This window comes from Amphiura filiformis, chromosome 11 (assembly GCF_039555335.1).
Source record: "Amphiura filiformis chromosome 11, Afil_fr2py, whole genome shotgun sequence".
NCBI classification, from domain to species: Eukaryota; Metazoa; Echinodermata; class Ophiuroidea; order Amphilepidida; family Amphiuridae; genus Amphiura; species Amphiura filiformis.
Window position 1 is genome coordinate 41,541,363 of NC_092638.1, and position 16,990 is coordinate 41,558,352.

General features: G+C 37.0%; 1 protein-coding gene across 1 annotated transcript; it reads right to left on the reverse strand.

The window, feature by feature from the left end:
* Positions 1 to 378: 378 nt before the first annotated feature.
* LOC140164853 (THO complex subunit 4-like) lies at positions 379 to 16,643 on the reverse strand. The gene is made up of 6 exons (XM_072188231.1): positions 16,312 to 16,643; positions 12,328 to 12,516; positions 10,347 to 10,494; positions 9,815 to 9,911; positions 8,318 to 8,516; positions 379 to 3,886 (listed from the first exon to the last, which is right to left on the reverse strand). Exons 1-6 carry the CDS (start codon positions 16,525 to 16,527, stop codon positions 3,872 to 3,874), a joined length of 864 nt encoding a protein of 287 aa, XP_072044332.1. The 5' UTR covers positions 16,528 to 16,643; the 3' UTR covers positions 379 to 3,871.
* Positions 16,644 to 16,990: the final 347 nt, after the last annotated feature.

Here is a 16,990-nt window from a genome sequence, read left to right on the forward strand (position 1 = left end):
GTTGATTGTCACAAATCTTTAACTTCATTATTTAAAGGGCCTGGAAAAACATAAGGGGTGATTTTTCAGGTCAAGGGGGTCATGTATTTGTTCCCTATGGTTCCCGATTAGTTGTTTGGTTATCAAAACTTCCTTCATCAATGGAATTTGCACAGATATTAATTAGTGGATGTTACAATCTAAGTGCGGATAGGTCTGCGCCAGATTCGGCTGCAACTGGCCCCGGGCAACTGGCCTTGTTGATGCAATCTGAAATTACAGCGCTTTGAATCCTTCAAGACCTGGAAAAAGGCGCTATATAAATCCAAAATTTATAATACACCACTTTGTATTTCTGCAATGTGTACAACTTTAAAAAAAATACTAACAAACTCCAGGTTTTTAGTCAAATGACAAACAAATTTACTGACTTTACACATCAAAACTAAGAACAACAATTGACAAAATATTTCTTGCCTTCATGATGCTTACAACTTTCTACAAAATATACCAACATGGAAAAAAAAGTCTTAAAAGCGGTGACCATTTAAAAGACCTGCCCAACAAGAACAGATCAATGACAATAAGCCTTTTTGAAATATGGCAGGCACAAAAGGAGAGGGCCTACTTTGAAGTGACTCAAGTGAGTAATCTTTTGTCAGCTGAGAAGCATACAAAAGAGTACTCACTTCAAAGTACGCCCTCTCCTTTTGTGCCCGCCATATTTCAAAAAGGCTTATACACATAATGCCTGTGCTGATATGATGCACTGGTGTGGTTTTACAATCATATTCCAATTAATGGGGCTATTCAGTACCATATTCCGGCAGTTTTTGATTAGGGTTTCACTCTTATGGGTAGGCCTATTAGTAATACAGACCAGCTTTTCTAATATACCTACAGCGAGTAGCAGCAACAGTAATTTATTTTTTAACAGGAGGATAATTACCATTGGTGCAGCCACTGCCAACAGAAAACAGTAGGTAAACTAGAAAAGATTAACATTTAACAGCCTATGCAATAAACAGTTTAAGAGAAATTATTCTTAACCAAACCAAATTTAATCCTAAGGTGCCAGAATCTATGATGATTCTTAAAAACGAAATCTGCCAGGATCGTAGAATCTTTTGTGCAGTCCCAAGTGTATAGGAATCAAGTGTTTTGTGCCAACCAGTTAACGATTCACAGATATTTGCTAGAATTTTATGGCTTCACCGCTTATGAGATGGCTTTAACTTGTTTTCAAATCATGAACTCTTATGACTACTGCATGTGTGCATCCTTTGTGTCGGAACATTTCACACTTGCGCAACTACCGTTTTTGCACATGGCTGCAGCAATTGGTAAGTCTGTTTTAGCCTGTTCAATTTTTTGAAGGGCACAATATAAGTTGAGATTGAAATTTACATTTATTTTAACAAATTTCGTAGAACAAAATCTTGAGATTCTGCTTTGGACGTCAGAATATCTCTAGGGATATTTCTCGGTTCCAAAGGCAAAATGTTTAGATTTGTCACAATGCCCTCCAAATAACTGATGTGCAGTTAAAAACCTTTAAAAATTCAAGATTAGAAAACATAGTCAAATACACCTTCTTTGTCCTACACCTATAATTCCTCTGCAACTCACACTCATCACATTTCACTTCAGTGCAAATATCAATTCTCACAAAGAATCTATTTAAATGATTTGCATGATTCAAAGTTGAATTTTCAGAGGGTACACAGTAGACCATTTGTAAGAATTATACATGAACGATTTGCACAACATTCCTTAGCAAGAATCACGACTTAGATTCTGACACTGTTCAACAAAATTCTAACCCTGGAAAAAATTACACTATGTTGTACTACAATAATTCAAAATGTTAACAACTTATAAAACTCCAAATATAAAATCTTATTAGCTGACAAAGCATTGAAAGCTGATTTGAAAATATTTCACTTTGTAAAACAGGTTCAAGAACATGTTCTGTCATCAATGCTGGTGACAACAACTATTTTGTTACACTTTCTTGTTTGAAAGAAATCATGGGTTCAGAATCCACTATAATGAATCATGACACAACATTTTGAAATGATCATCATCAATCAATCAATCTGAATAGAATTGTCTTCCCACTCCCACCCCTAAGGATATATGTTGATTAGAGTGTAAAAATCTACCATTTTTTATTTAGTCCATACCTATCTTAGCCCTCCTAGATAGAACCTATTAACCCAACAATCTGGAAACACTGGGGTAGTGAGTGATTGTGGTTTTCAGAGTTGACAGGCCACAGTAAAGCAGCCCTACCTAGAAGAGTTACAGTTCTGATTGCTGTTTAAACAGATATTCAGATTCTTGTCAAAATTCTACCCTTGATATGGATGCTGTCTTCGTCAGCCACAATTCTTGTTCCACAATCATACTGTAGTTTGGTGGGATTTACCATTTACTTGCAATTTTTTTAGCACAGGAACCTTTGCATACACTACAGTAGTTTTTGTGGAGGGAAGTTGGTCAAATGGGAGCAGCGAAAGGCTCAGAAAATCCAAGATGAAAGTAAGTCTGTTATGAATACTGCTGCATTCGCTGTAGAAGTGAGGTAATAATCGGATTACTACCATAGCAATAGATGAATACAATTTTTGAATATATCGCCCTGCGCTATAACGTTCATGTGGTACCTATGCATTGAACCACAATGTCAAAGAACAGGGATAAAGACCCGGGTCGTAATTCTATAGAATAATTAGTATCTTTGAAAAGAGCGATATTGTATTCAATCAAATGATTGCAGACATACACGTGTGATGAGTGCAACCTGCTTGCAGTGCAAGGTGATATATTCAAAAATTGTATTCATCTATTGCTATGGTAATTAATCATGTTACATCATCACTTCTACAGCGAATTGCAGATGCATGTAGATCTTTAATACTGAAGTTTGCCCTCCTCAAAAATTGTTATTACATAACCAGCGCACCATCAATTTCATCATTACACCAAATATGGCTTTAAATGAAAACATAAGAACATGTACATGGTTGTTGACCTTTACACACCCCCAATACGACATGATATGTTGTGCACCTAGTGTGTGAAGTGCGTTAAAAAAAGGAACAATTTACATAAGCATATTTACATTCATTACATAATACATTCCAAATAATTCTTTGTCATCAGATAATGCTAATGAATCCCACAGTATCAATATTCTAGGTCAGAGGAGTCACAGGTAAGAGCGGACAGAGTCCTTGGAATTTCAAAGTTCAATATCTAATACTTATGTAAAGCAAGGCTTGTTTTGAACAACAATTCCAAGCGACAAATATAATCTCCAAACAGCTGTAACTTAAAACCTCATCGCGATCACATGAAATCACCTATTTATTTACTCACGCACACCACCAACTTGTGTATTGGTTTCAATATTATAGCGTGATGATGACTACCTTTCATTTTGGTTTCACTTTGTTGGCACTTTCCTTTTTTCCACTCTATACAAAAAGTTTTCAAGTACATTCATTTCTACATTCTTCATTTACAGAAAAACCACCAAAATATCAAGTCTTCCCACATCATAGCACCTGTGCAATATTCTGCAATACAGTACAATACCCACGGTAGTAAGTTCTTTTTGATTCACTAGCATATATCCTTTAAAAAAGAGAGAATGGCATCACTGAATGGGAGATCAAAACTGTTAAGCAGCAGCTTCATATAGTTCATTGTGTTGTGGCAGTTTGTGACAGCATCCTCTTATAATATATTTGGTTGGACATTTAAAAAAATACAAACAGCTTTGGTGTGTTGGGACTGGAACAGAGACTAGGCCACCACCATCATAGCTGCTGCTGGCAGGATCCCGTGGTAGACTCTCCCCCCTGGATTTTCCCAAATATTACAATCAGGCTGTATCCATCTGCAAAATGAAAGAAAAAGATGCAAGAGTTCACAGTTTAATAGTAGAAAAATATATTGGACAATTCCCAAGTTTGTATGCTTTGTAATACACACATGCATGTTAAAGAAATGGCGAAAAGACAATGTGATATTACCAAATAAAACAAATATCTGCAAATTAAGGGATCTAAAATGAGCGTTTATTATGCGTTTCGACAGTATTTTTTGTGGGACATGAGAGCACCTCAGACCTATCGAATTGCATTCTGAATACTGAAGCATGTCTTTCTGATATCAAATAATTTTCATTTTTGAAAATCACAATATAATACAAATTTTATGACAAATTATAAAATTTGATATTTTTCAAATTTTGATATATAACAGTCCTCGGTAAATTATATAAATCTAATGATATATTCTTAAAGTGTATGTAGCAGGGAGGAAAAGCCGACGGTCAATTGAAAATTTGACCTTTCATATTGAAGATATAGATTTTTTCCCAAAAAGACCTAATTTTTTTTTGGTGTTTTGGGAAAAAATCCATATCTTCAATACGAAAGGTCAAAATTTTCAATTGATCGTCGGCATTTCATCCCACCTACATACATCGCTTAAGTATAAATCATCAGATTTATAAAGTTTACTTTCGAGTACTGTTAAATATCAAAAATATCAATTTTAATGATTTGCCATAAAATGTGTATTAAATTGCGAATTTCAAAAACCAAAATTATTTGATATCAGAATGACATTCTTCAGTATTCAGAATGCAATTCGATATGTCTGATGTGCTCTAATGTCCCAAAATAAATACTGTTCAAACGTTCATACCCCAGCCCTTAATAACATTGAAATAATTAATAAGAAACCAAATTGTGAAATAAACATTTCCAGCTGCATTCAGAACTGAGGAGCAAAGTGCCATATTGATGGGAGGGTGGAGAATTACGGAGAAAGAACTTCAAAGGCAAGACTTTTAGAATCACTGCCCTCATCCAAATGTATTATTAGATTTTAGGATTAGCGGTGAGGTGAGGCTCAGGTTTAGGGTTACAGTTTAGGGCTTGGGTTAGATTAGGATTATGGTTCTGGTGGTTATAACTATTCTAATATTGCTCCGTCTGTAATTGATTCACACTCATGTTTCTTAAGCATTGAGGACGTACGTATGATGTGTATTTTTTGAGGACATGGTCTTACTACTGTAAGTTATCAGGTGAAGCAGAGGTATGGTACAGGAAATTATCACGCGCGAAGTGTCATACTGGCTGAAACTGAAGGCTGAACCCAGTATGACACTGAGTGCAAGATAATTTTCCGTACCATGCTGATGCTGAACCTAATAACAAATTTATCATACCACTAAGTCATTCTAAATATTGAAATAATGATGTTTTTAATTTATACATTTTAATTGTTGCAAAATAAGAAAAACATTACCAAAAATTAGATAATTGTTCCATGTATTACGTATCACATGCATTTTACATGGCCGGTTTATGCGATTTGCCTTTATACTCATAACTCACCGTATAAGTGTATCGTGCTTGCGCATTACACTCTCACTGACTAGATATAAAGCGTAAGTACGCACTCACTGAAAATATATCCGGTGAGCGGTGTTCTTTGATGTTTCCCTTAGTGGTATGACAATTTTGCATACATACTCCTATGAAAAACTTTTTTTTTTACTACAAGGCTAATACAGAATGACAACTGAGGTAATAGAACCCGCTATGTCCACTCTCCCACAGACAAAAACCCTGATGCAAATACCTGCTATAAACTAGAATTATGCAGTTTGTAATTAAGGTGGCCCCACACAAAGATGTGTAAATAACAAAGGTTTATATACAAATAATATGCAAGATGCAAATAAGCTCATTAATATTCATAAATGTGCAAATAACATGACACAAAACTATACAGCACATCAGGCCACCATATCCTATCACCATACCAAGTTTGCGGTTGATCGGTTATTGGGATGGAACTGCACAGTGGATTACTGGTTTTGCTTCTGCCGGGACAAACAACTGGACAGCCAAACATACAAAGAACCATCTGGGGGATAACATATAAACCACATATATGTGTGGGGGCCAAACAAAATGCCCACAAATTATAAATAAGCCTTTTGTTTTTCATGAAAATTGCACATTATGTTTTTCAAACATAGCGCTGTGTCATGCAATAGTTCACTATACGGTGTCTTGTCTCAAAGTGAGAGTAACACCATGTTGGATTTTGTAGTGGCAGACTCGAATCAGTGCCTTTATAAAGTTGTGTCACCAGCGTATGGACAAACCATCCTTCTACATATGTGTATACACCCCACAGGATTAGATTAGATTTGAACCTACCACTACGAAATCCAACATGGCGTTACTCTCAGCTTAGACGAGACAGACTATAATAAGACCTGGTCCTTCATAAAATTATTATAAAATTTGAGCTTTAAATTGTATAATGTTAGCCTGAAATAAAGGTGCAGAGCTTGTAAACACATATCCTAAGAAACAAGGTCACATCTTTACAGTGTACTGCAAAAAAGTGTATACAAATTAAGGCGATGGTTGCAGTTTGGTTTCTTCACTATTTAAGGAAATTGAAAATACACTGTACATTATTGTAATGTCTACTGCACATGCATGTAAAATGGATAGTTGTTCAGCGCCTTTTGCTGGTACATGCCAAACTTTCAATCAGGGGGGATTTGAGCAGAAATATTTGCCTACTTTCAACACAATGCAAGGTTGTTTATACATGTACAGCTTTTATCTTGGAATTAACCATTTCGCAATGACAATGTTATGACTAAAAACATGAAAATTTCCCAACACTTCCTGAAACTAGCTGTTAGTATTTTATGTTAAATAGATAGACAATGAAACAAGCAAACAAATATGCAAACAAGAAGCAAACAGAATAAAATGGCCACTTCTTGGGAAAATCATAATTTTGGGACTCCTGTATTTATCTAGTTTTATATAGTTTAAGCACAAAACCAACAAAGGGGTTAAAATGATGCTTGCAGCCTTCATTTCTATACCATAGATGCGCCATTGCCACAATAATTCATGTACATGTGGAGCTTACTATTTTCTGGTCGTTTCCAGTAAACAGAATGCAAATTGATAAAAATCAGGAAAATTAACATGTGACTTCTTGATGCCTAAATTGTATGCACAACATAATCCAAATATAATTGTTTAAGCCAGATGCACTGCACAGAAACCAAACAACAATGTTTATTGACCTCTGATCTCAGTGTGTGACCTTGTACATCACCATTACACGAAATTTCCCATAGTGCAGCTATGGCCCAAGTTTGATATAAAATTGGAATGATTGAGCCCATATTTATAGGTCAAGCTACATGAGTGTTAAAATATTGGACAATATTTTCACACACTTAGATTCATCAAAACATAATGATAATGGTTGCAAGTGGATATGAACTATTCATGGGAGACCAGAATTGTCATTTTCAGCATACTCTATCTGCGTGTTTACACTGAGCACTCTGTATTTTTACCCGGTATTACCTGGTAACCCACAATCCGATTCAGGCAACAACCAGCACGTTTCTATTGATGCTTAAAATAAGGGTTGTGGTGTGTACCGGAAGTACATGTACTGAAAATATTTTCCTGACCCCAAGCTGCTAGGTCACGATGTGATACATAAAATGTACATAAAGAAGTTCAACACCCAGCAACCGTTAACCATTGCGTTTCCACTGACAGAAATACCGGGTGTCACAGTGACACCACATGGACTACCTCATGAGGTGGATCACGGTTGCCGGGGTGTCCACACCGCATCACTCTGAACCGATCTGTTTCCACTGAGCACATTAACCGGTAACACTCTAAACTAAACCACATAAACCGTTCCCCAGTAGAAACATGCAGATTGTTTTCAGCCTGCTTTACAAGTGATCTCAAATGACCTTGGACCTCAATGTTTAGGTTTAGGTCTTAATACTATAGGAAACTTTCTTTCCTGAAGGCACCATGTCAACAATGCCTAAATAATTTGCCTTTTGCCTTGTAAAAGTGATTTCTTTAATCCAATTGGCACCAGATGAATCAACTTTCCTTTTAACCAATCAAGGGTCATGGGAAGTTTGATTGACAGTGACGTCAGATGCAAACTAGTCTTTTTTAATTCTGACTTTGATTCAAGTATGAGAATGGCTTTTTTGAAAACTGCCTGAAAAAGCGTGTTAATTCAGCCTTAAAAGGCCCCCCCCCCCCCAAAAAAGTGTAAATTTGGACAAAAAAACTGTGTGAATTCAGGCAAAAGCCTGAAAATTCTTCTCATGCCTGTTGATTACACCACAGCATTACTCAAGGGGTAATTCTGAGTAAGTCAGTCCTCTTAGGGTCTAGCCTCTTTAAATAGTTCTAAACGTGACTCATCTAAACCTAATATTACAAACCTGTGCATTATATGCGTCCAACTCTGCGTCTAATTCTTCTGCTGTTTTTACTGGACCCTGGTTCCTGCCACCACGTCCACGACCTCCCCTACCCCTGCCACTTTGGCCCCGTCCACCTCGACCGCCACCACCACGTCCGCCGCCACCACCTCCACGTTGTCTTTGTCCTCCTCTGCCACCACCTCCAAAACCTTGTCGTCTGTAACATGGAGAAAAACAAAATATGATTGTTAATACATACAAGTGAAACCTCATTCAATCTGCACCTCTATAACATTACATGGACAGTGAGTTTACAATGACTAGGTTAGAGTCCGAAGTTTACCGTTCTCTAAAATCCATTTTTCGTGTCGTAATCCGTGTTGTATAATTTTGTACAATTTGTAAATCCATGTTTTATGAATAAATCTTAAAATGTATAAACAATGATTATGAATGATATTAGTGTCACAATAAAGTGTTCAGTATCGCGATCAATATGCTCTGATTGGAAAATTCTCACAATAATATGCCGACTGTTACGATGTTTGGATAGATAGGGGGTTCATGCTTTGGTAATATATCTTTATTTCGGTATTATTAAACAGTATTTTTTTTTTTAAATATTGACATACACAACTCAAGATTGTTTTCAACATTTATTTCTCTTATCTTTTAACAATTTTTGTCACGTGATACAAAAATGTCATTTTCCGTGTTGTACTTCTGATTCCATGATTTTTTTCCGTTTTCCGTAAAACGGAAAACTTCGGACTCTAGACTATGTCACTGACAGTCACAAATCATCGGCAGAGTGCTACAATATCGTAAGTGACATTTTTGGCCAATTTGAGATGTTGACGAATTATGGAAGGCCATCTTTAGTCTGAAGTATTTCCCAATTGGGGATGTGTATTTTCAGATCCATTTTATAACACTGTTTTTTGTTTTGTTTCATAATTTATGTTTCCCTTGTTTTGATTATTTCCGTATTAGAAAGTAATGTAAGTTTTGTTTTGATTGTTCTATATCATTTATAAAGTATTGTATATTTTGTAATTACCGTAACCATTTGGGTGTAAGCCCACCTTCAACTATAAGCCCACCCCCTATTTTTCAAAACATTCTGGGAACAATGGTGCACTTGGGTATAAGCCCAGTTGTAATTTTGGCTAATGCTTTTCTCTCACATTTATGAACAATAAAAAAAATATCAGTTGATAATTAACATTCCATACAAGTTTATAAAAACATTGACATAGATGATAGAAATTACTGGTACATCGCCCATCGGGCATATATATATAAATGGGGATGATTGTTCTTATTTTTAAATTCAAGTACTAACCCTCCCGTTATAAGCCCACCCCATTTTTGAAGTGAAATCTGCCATCTAGGGGAATGGGCTTATACCCAAGTGGTTAGGGTAAGTGCAGGGCCTTCTTGGAGATCAGTACAAGATACCAAAGAGATTACCCTGGATAAAGAAAGAATAAACAAATAAATTATAATACTTACTGCCTCATTTGGCCGCCTCCTCCACCACCTTGCCTAATTGGTTTGACACTTTCTAATTCTGCTGCAGGTGTGACTAATTGAATGCTCATCGCACGACCTAGAAAACAAAAAGTCATAAAACAAAAATGAGTAATTTTGTCAAAATATGACAAGGAATGACATGGAACTTTTGTGTTATGTTTTTGAAGATTTTAGACTACTTTCGCCAATAAACCAGTTAAAAAAAAGTAAGGGAACAAACCAAAAGATCGATGACGTCCTATAAACGAAACTAGTTTCGTTTAGGGGGGAGGGGGTAAAAATACTCGATTACAATAAAATAATATAAATCAACCAAAAAAAAGTAACAATTAATCCAAGTAAGCATTACAGTTGCTGGTTCTGAAGTTGACACTCAATCACGAATGGCCTAAATGTACATAACATGTATATAAAATATTGTATTTGTAAATATTTACACGTTTTGGTGGCGATGACTATCTTTTATATGTTTGGTTATGTCTTATAATATTGATGTGGAGTGGATACTTACCATCTAATGGCACATTATTGTACTGTTTCATTGCTTTAATTGCATCAGCCCTCCTTTCAAATACTACATCCGCTGTGCCCAAACTCCTTCCTGATCTATCGTAATGTACAGCTGCTTTCTTCAATACCCCAAAATCAGCAAATAATTCCTGTGCAATACAATCGTACAAACAAAAATATAGTGTAACTGATTAAACACAACTTCATGTGACAACAATTGGTCAAATATGTGTTATAGAATCAACTTTTTATCCAATTCTGAAAGCTCAAGATATATTACTATTCGCAAACAGAAAATATACATTAATCACATGAGTCTGTTAGATTTATAATTAGAAGCTAATGCCTGATTTAGTACCTATATCCCATCATGCACTCCATGTTACTCTCATCTCCATGCATGAGACTGAATATGGATATAAGTAGCCCCTGGAATGAGGATTCAAATTTGTGAGCTATTGGTGAAAAGGGTACACTGATACATACCGTTTTGTTTGTAATAAACGCTACCCCTCTAATAAACGCCCCCCTCCAATTTTTCTGTGAAAAATTGACAAAAATGCAAACATTTCCATGCCATCCATCGCATATCGTGTAGGTATGCTTAAAACTTGCATCAGTCATGTCAGTCACGATCGCTAAATTGAATGGACAAAACCTGTGATGACTCAACTCCCATCCATTTCATTGTCTAATTATGGTAGAATTTCACTAATTCCATGCACTTACAGGTGTAATTTTGTTGAATTCCCACGAAAATATCATTTTCAGTGGGCGCCGCCATCATGTATAGTCGTAAATCCCTCCTTTTAATAGGAGCACCATCGGGAAATTGAGCCCGATTTTCAAGCTTTTTTCAATGACAATTCACTTCCAATAAACGCCCCCCTTTTGGAAAAATGCAACGCTCTCGGGGCGTTTATTACAAACAATACGGTATGTACGTTTTTATGTGTTATTATTCCATCATCTTCATTCAAGCAATTTATACATACAAATTTAAGGGGGTACTACACCCCTCGATAGATTTGTGTCTATTTTTGCATTTTTCTCAAAAACTAATAACACAGTAGTAACAAAAGTTATGTATATTAAAGGGGCAAGGAATCCAATTACTACACTAGAATTTCAGTGACCCAAGACAAGCGGTTTGTTATTTATGATCAGAAATAATGTACCGCTAGGATGTACCTCGTTCCTATCATATATACTGAACCGCTTGTCTTGAGTCACTGAAATTTCAGTGTAGTAATTGGATTCCTTGCCCCAATAATATACATAACTTTATAAAATTATTCTTTGAGAAAAATGCAAAAATAGTCACAAATTTACCACATGGGTGTAGTACCCCCTTAAAGGAATAAAGAAACCAACAAACATCCAAGACAACTGGGGCCTTTACTGACCACCAGGCATGGCGTGAACACATGCTCCAGGTTTTGCACCTAAAAGAATGATCTCTGCCACACACCTTTGTTCCATAACCATTAGGGTATAGGACATTTTTTGTTTTTGATATAGCCCCCGAATGAAATGTATTTAATTATGTTTGTACTCACTCAGGTAGCATTGTGTGTGAATTTTACATCCGAACTAGAGGCTATTCGTTTTTTATGGGCATTTTAGTGTCTAAAATGGCCCAAAATGAGGGTTTTTCAATATTGCCGTCCATTTTTAATTGTCACCCCCATAGGCTTTACATGTAAAATAAAAAGGCTTGTAAAAATTAATAGCCTCTAGTTCGGATGTAAAATTCACACTAAATGCTTTTTGAGTGATTACAAAGATAATTAAATACTTTTCATTAGGGGGCTATGTGGAATTTTTTTAAATGTATTCCTTGTACAATGACATTTCACAATAAAATGTCCATTGGAAACAAAGGTGCACAGCTTTCATTAAACCACAATGTATGTGAGGTACCACAAGAAGAACTGTGATGATAACGTAAAAGAAAAAACAAACAAAATACTTCTCCTTACCTGTATATCTGCATCTGATACTCCAAAGTCCAAATTGGCAACTAATAGTTTTCCTTGTTGTGCACCCCCTGCACCTGGACTACCTGTGAGTCTGTATGCCATACGGGCTGCACCTGAGCCACCACCGCCGCCGCCGCCACCCATATCATCATATAAATCATGCTGCCATTGGTCTGGTAACTGTTTTGGCTGTGAACAATCAGAATTTTAAATAAATAAATTAATGTAAATTAAAGTTATACCGGGTTGTAGTTTTAGCGTGAAAAGAAACCATGTGACTCACCAAAATTCTAGTCTGCCGATGGAATACAGCAAACTGGTCAGTGGTCAGAAAATTTCTATACCAAAATTTACCCTCAAGATGAATAATTTGACAACCATCATTAAAACCGAAGGAAAATTACCGTATTTCCTCGAATAAACGCCCCCGGGGGCGTTACATTTTCCCAAGGGGGCGTTTATTAGAGGTCATTTTTAGCACGAAAATTCCCGTTAAAATCATTAGGTAAACTTAAAAGTCACGCTAAAATGACGAACTATGACCTTTTGACACTGACTTTTGGTTCACTTCCGGGTTCGGATGCAGATTTTCGCCATTTATTGCTGCTACTCATGACCATGTGAGCAACTTGGTAAGCTTACTACACAAGATAGCATGGAAATATCGGAATTTTTGAAACATCTTGGTTGAAAAAATGCTGAATGTTTTGGATGTGTGAGTGACAGTCTCTTCCATTGCACATGGTGGTAACAAACACATGCATTGTAGTAGGTTGTTGTTGAGGGTGCATGGTCATAGCATGGTGATTTTTGTTATGTTTTTGGACGGGACTGTTCTGAAACCCCATGCATCCTATGAGACAGTTCCTCAGCTATATCCTTGAGCCCAAAAAGAAGAGGCCACATTGTGAGGTTTCTTATTTGTAGAGTACAGTACAGCAGACACCAATATAGAGCACTCTATCCAAAATAACGTCATATGTAATGATAATGGCTAGAGACTGTAATGGAAGAGACTGTCACTCACACGTCCAAAACATTCAGCATTTTTTCAACCAAGATGTTTCAAAATCTGACGTCGAATCTTTGTCGACAAACAAGAGGAAAATATTGTGTAGATAAAACATCCATGATGGCCAACAATGACAAATTCTACAGACTACAACCCTAAATAATTCTTGTTCTGGCTTCATTTATTTGCTTCCCCTTTGGGAATCATTATAGCAAATTAGTAACGATGAAAGCATACAGAGATAATGACATGATCAGGCATGATCAGACTCTCCCCGAAAAGCGGCCTAAACTGGTTTTCAATTCAAGTGAAACTGCAATCTTACTTCCTGGTTTGCGACCCGCTAATCTCCACACCAGTGGTCTTGAGATTAATGTGATCATTTGCAAAATGCACGCTCTTGTGCACGGTCTTGTTGTTCATGATGAAATCCAATGCGCATGCGTGAATCCCAGAGTTTTTGCGATGACACAATCACCCTCAAGTGCTATATGCTCATGGAATCGCTGCCCAGGGCAGCGTAACCTGTGTGGCTACCGGTCGGTGATTGTGTGCTTGGCATGTGGGGTGTCTAAGGTTCAAATCCCGGGGCGCCAAGCGACTTCTTTGTTTATCTTCTCTCCTTTTTTGCTTCTTCTTTAACTTCCGATAGCAAAAGGCAGGGTTGGGTGTTAGGGTTAATAAAAAAATTTTGTTCGATTTATGTCAACCAAAAGTAAATTTTCAAACCGCTGTATCTAGCATTACAAGTAGAACACACACGTAGACCAAAATGGCAGCTACCGGTCACCAAGATTACCACAACGCATGCATATGATCCTTGAAAGGGTCGATTTCATTCATAAAATAACATCATGACTTCCGGGGTAATGATGTAACATGTAGATGCGCTGTTTGGTGGTTTCTTGTCGGTCCTTCCCTTGTTGTGCTAGACATGATTATGTAAAATGTGGTTCCCAGTTTAATACAATTTCTAACTGCATATTACTCTGATGAATATGTAATACTTGACCTCATTATGAATAATTAAGTAAATACCTGACATGTAACATTTACCCATTGGAGTGCGGAAGACGTATTCATTAATGGGACTGATCCAATATGGAAATTTCTAAGGTAACCAAAGGGTTGGGATCGCATTTTAAACTACAGTATCACTAAATAATACGTGCTGACGCGAGTTAAGTCCCACCTTGAGTAAAGTCCCACCTTCGAGTAAAGTCCTACCCCCAAATTTTCTAAAAATTTCAGAAAATATTTAAATTTATTTATAATTTTAAAAAGTTATTTATTTTTTTCGGCTTTGGAGTGTCCCTGGACCTAGACCTAAATGCTAGGATCATTCATGGTTGATTTAAAAAAAAAATTGTAGGCCTGTGTTTTGAATAAATTTGTACTCATGTCATTCTCTTGGTCGGGCTGACGTCGCAACGGGGAAATAGCCTTGTAAAACCAGTGGGCGCATGTGCAGTTCCCCTTTCTCGAGCTGGTTGCTATGCGCGCGCTTGTGCAACGGGGACGAAGGGGACAATGTTCCCGGATGTCCGACCGAGTGAATAATCTATTACCGTAATTAATGAGTTAATGAGAACATGACAATATTTCAAAATCCATTGAAAAGACACGCTAAATTGTAATATCGGTTTTTGGGATTAAAATCGATGAGATGCAAAAAATTTAAAAGGGCAAACGATTTAAATTCCATGACTGAGTGTTCGGACAAGCAGAACAGTATTTTGCATGTTTGACAGACCTTTTGTCTACCTCTCTGAACATTTGTAAACAGATGAGGTCAAAATTGTCATCCTCACCGGCTAGGAAAGTCAGCATAACAGTACGGCACTGGCCTAGGCTATGAGTGTCACCTATTAATAATAATAAATAATAATAATAATGAATGGTTCTAAAGGCGGAAAATCTGCCGCGGACCTCAGACTCGGAGAGCGCACAAAAACATGAAAAAGACAAACAAACAAAGGAGCAATTACTTCTGTGAATCTGGAAAAGCTTGACGGAAGAGATGGGTTTTAAGCCGACATTTAAAATTGAGAAAGTGTTAGACTCGCTTGCCAGTCCTATATATACGCCGTACCCAGTGTTCGAAATAAGCACTTATCCTCTTGTCCTCTTGTCCAAAAATCACTTATCCCCTGGACAACCACTATATTTTACCTCCAAAAGTATGACACATTTTGGGGACAACCAAAATGTATTGAGGACAAGCAGAATTTATGCTCTAGTTATCCTCGGGATAACCTCCATATTTTCCTCATTTCAGACACTGGCCGTACCTATGTATATTGAGGACTGGCTTAAAAGCCATTTTGGATGTCAATGGGAAATACACACAAGAACGATTTGCGCCGGTTAGAAACTTTAAAAAATCTTTAAAATTTCATCAATGTATATAAAAGTGGTACCAACCTTATTGTGCTTGTTAATTTAAGACTCGGTTGAAACAAAATTAAGGATCGGATGCATTTTAGTGTCCAAAAAGGCAAAATTATCGTCAAAGTTCTGCGAAATCGGCACCCTTCTTCTTGAAGGGTTCAGAATTGAATCGAACGAAAATATCCGATCTTTGCGATCAAAAACACAAAATTACAACTTTAAACATACTATTGGCAAGACATTATTACCAAACAATATAGAATTAGAAAATTTGACATCATTTTTTCAAAATATTGAAGAAATTTGCTCACATACATCGAAAAAGTACGCAATCCAATTCCCGTTCAAACTTCAAACGTGTGGGAAACTGAAAGTGCATAATCCCCACTAGAAAGTGTGGGGATGCTATGATTACGAAGGCTGTTTGTTTGTATGGAATTGTTCAATTGGACTGTTGGAAATGGAATCGAATCAAGCGAGTTCCAAACAGTTCTGTCATGAATGATAAATTCATGTATTTGAAAGATTCAGTCTCAGACAATCAATGCACTGACTGACTCATTGAGCTGTACTAAACCTACCCTTTGATACGGCGTTGGTCTTGATATCCTGCCTCCTCTCCTTCTCATTGCACCTGTACCCCCACCACCTCGGCCACCGCGTCCCCCTTGAAAACCTCCTCCTCCGCCGCCGCGTCCCCTACCTCCCCGACCACGACCTCGTCCTCTACCTCTCCCTCTTTGACTTCTGTCTTGTTTAATAATATCATCTAAACTCATATCTATCTTGTCCGACATTTTGAAAAATCTGAGACGCTCTTATTACACGCAAAAGCTTAATTTAAATTACAAAGAAACACAACGTGGAATTCGTCAGCTTCTGTTAATGGCGGACGACGGGCTGTTACAATGCATGATGGGACGGTGCAGCGCCCTCACTTTTACGGTGAACGATGTAGGACAAGGGAACTTACGACTAAAGTTACGAGGTTTTTTTGGGGGGGTCCGTGGGCGGTCACACACATAAACATCACAGGATATTTATTTATTTATTTATTTATTAGAACATACACTTTTGTAACAGTGGAACACGCCAATCCGGCGGTGCGTTCATAAACATGATATTAAAAGGGCATTTCGTGATCCACAGCCTCATCCCCCAACTTTTCTCAAAAAAAGTTGAGATTTTTATATCACTGGAATCCCGGGACTGGAATACTCTGGCTACATAATGTTTATGTACAAAATATTTCTTGCAGAT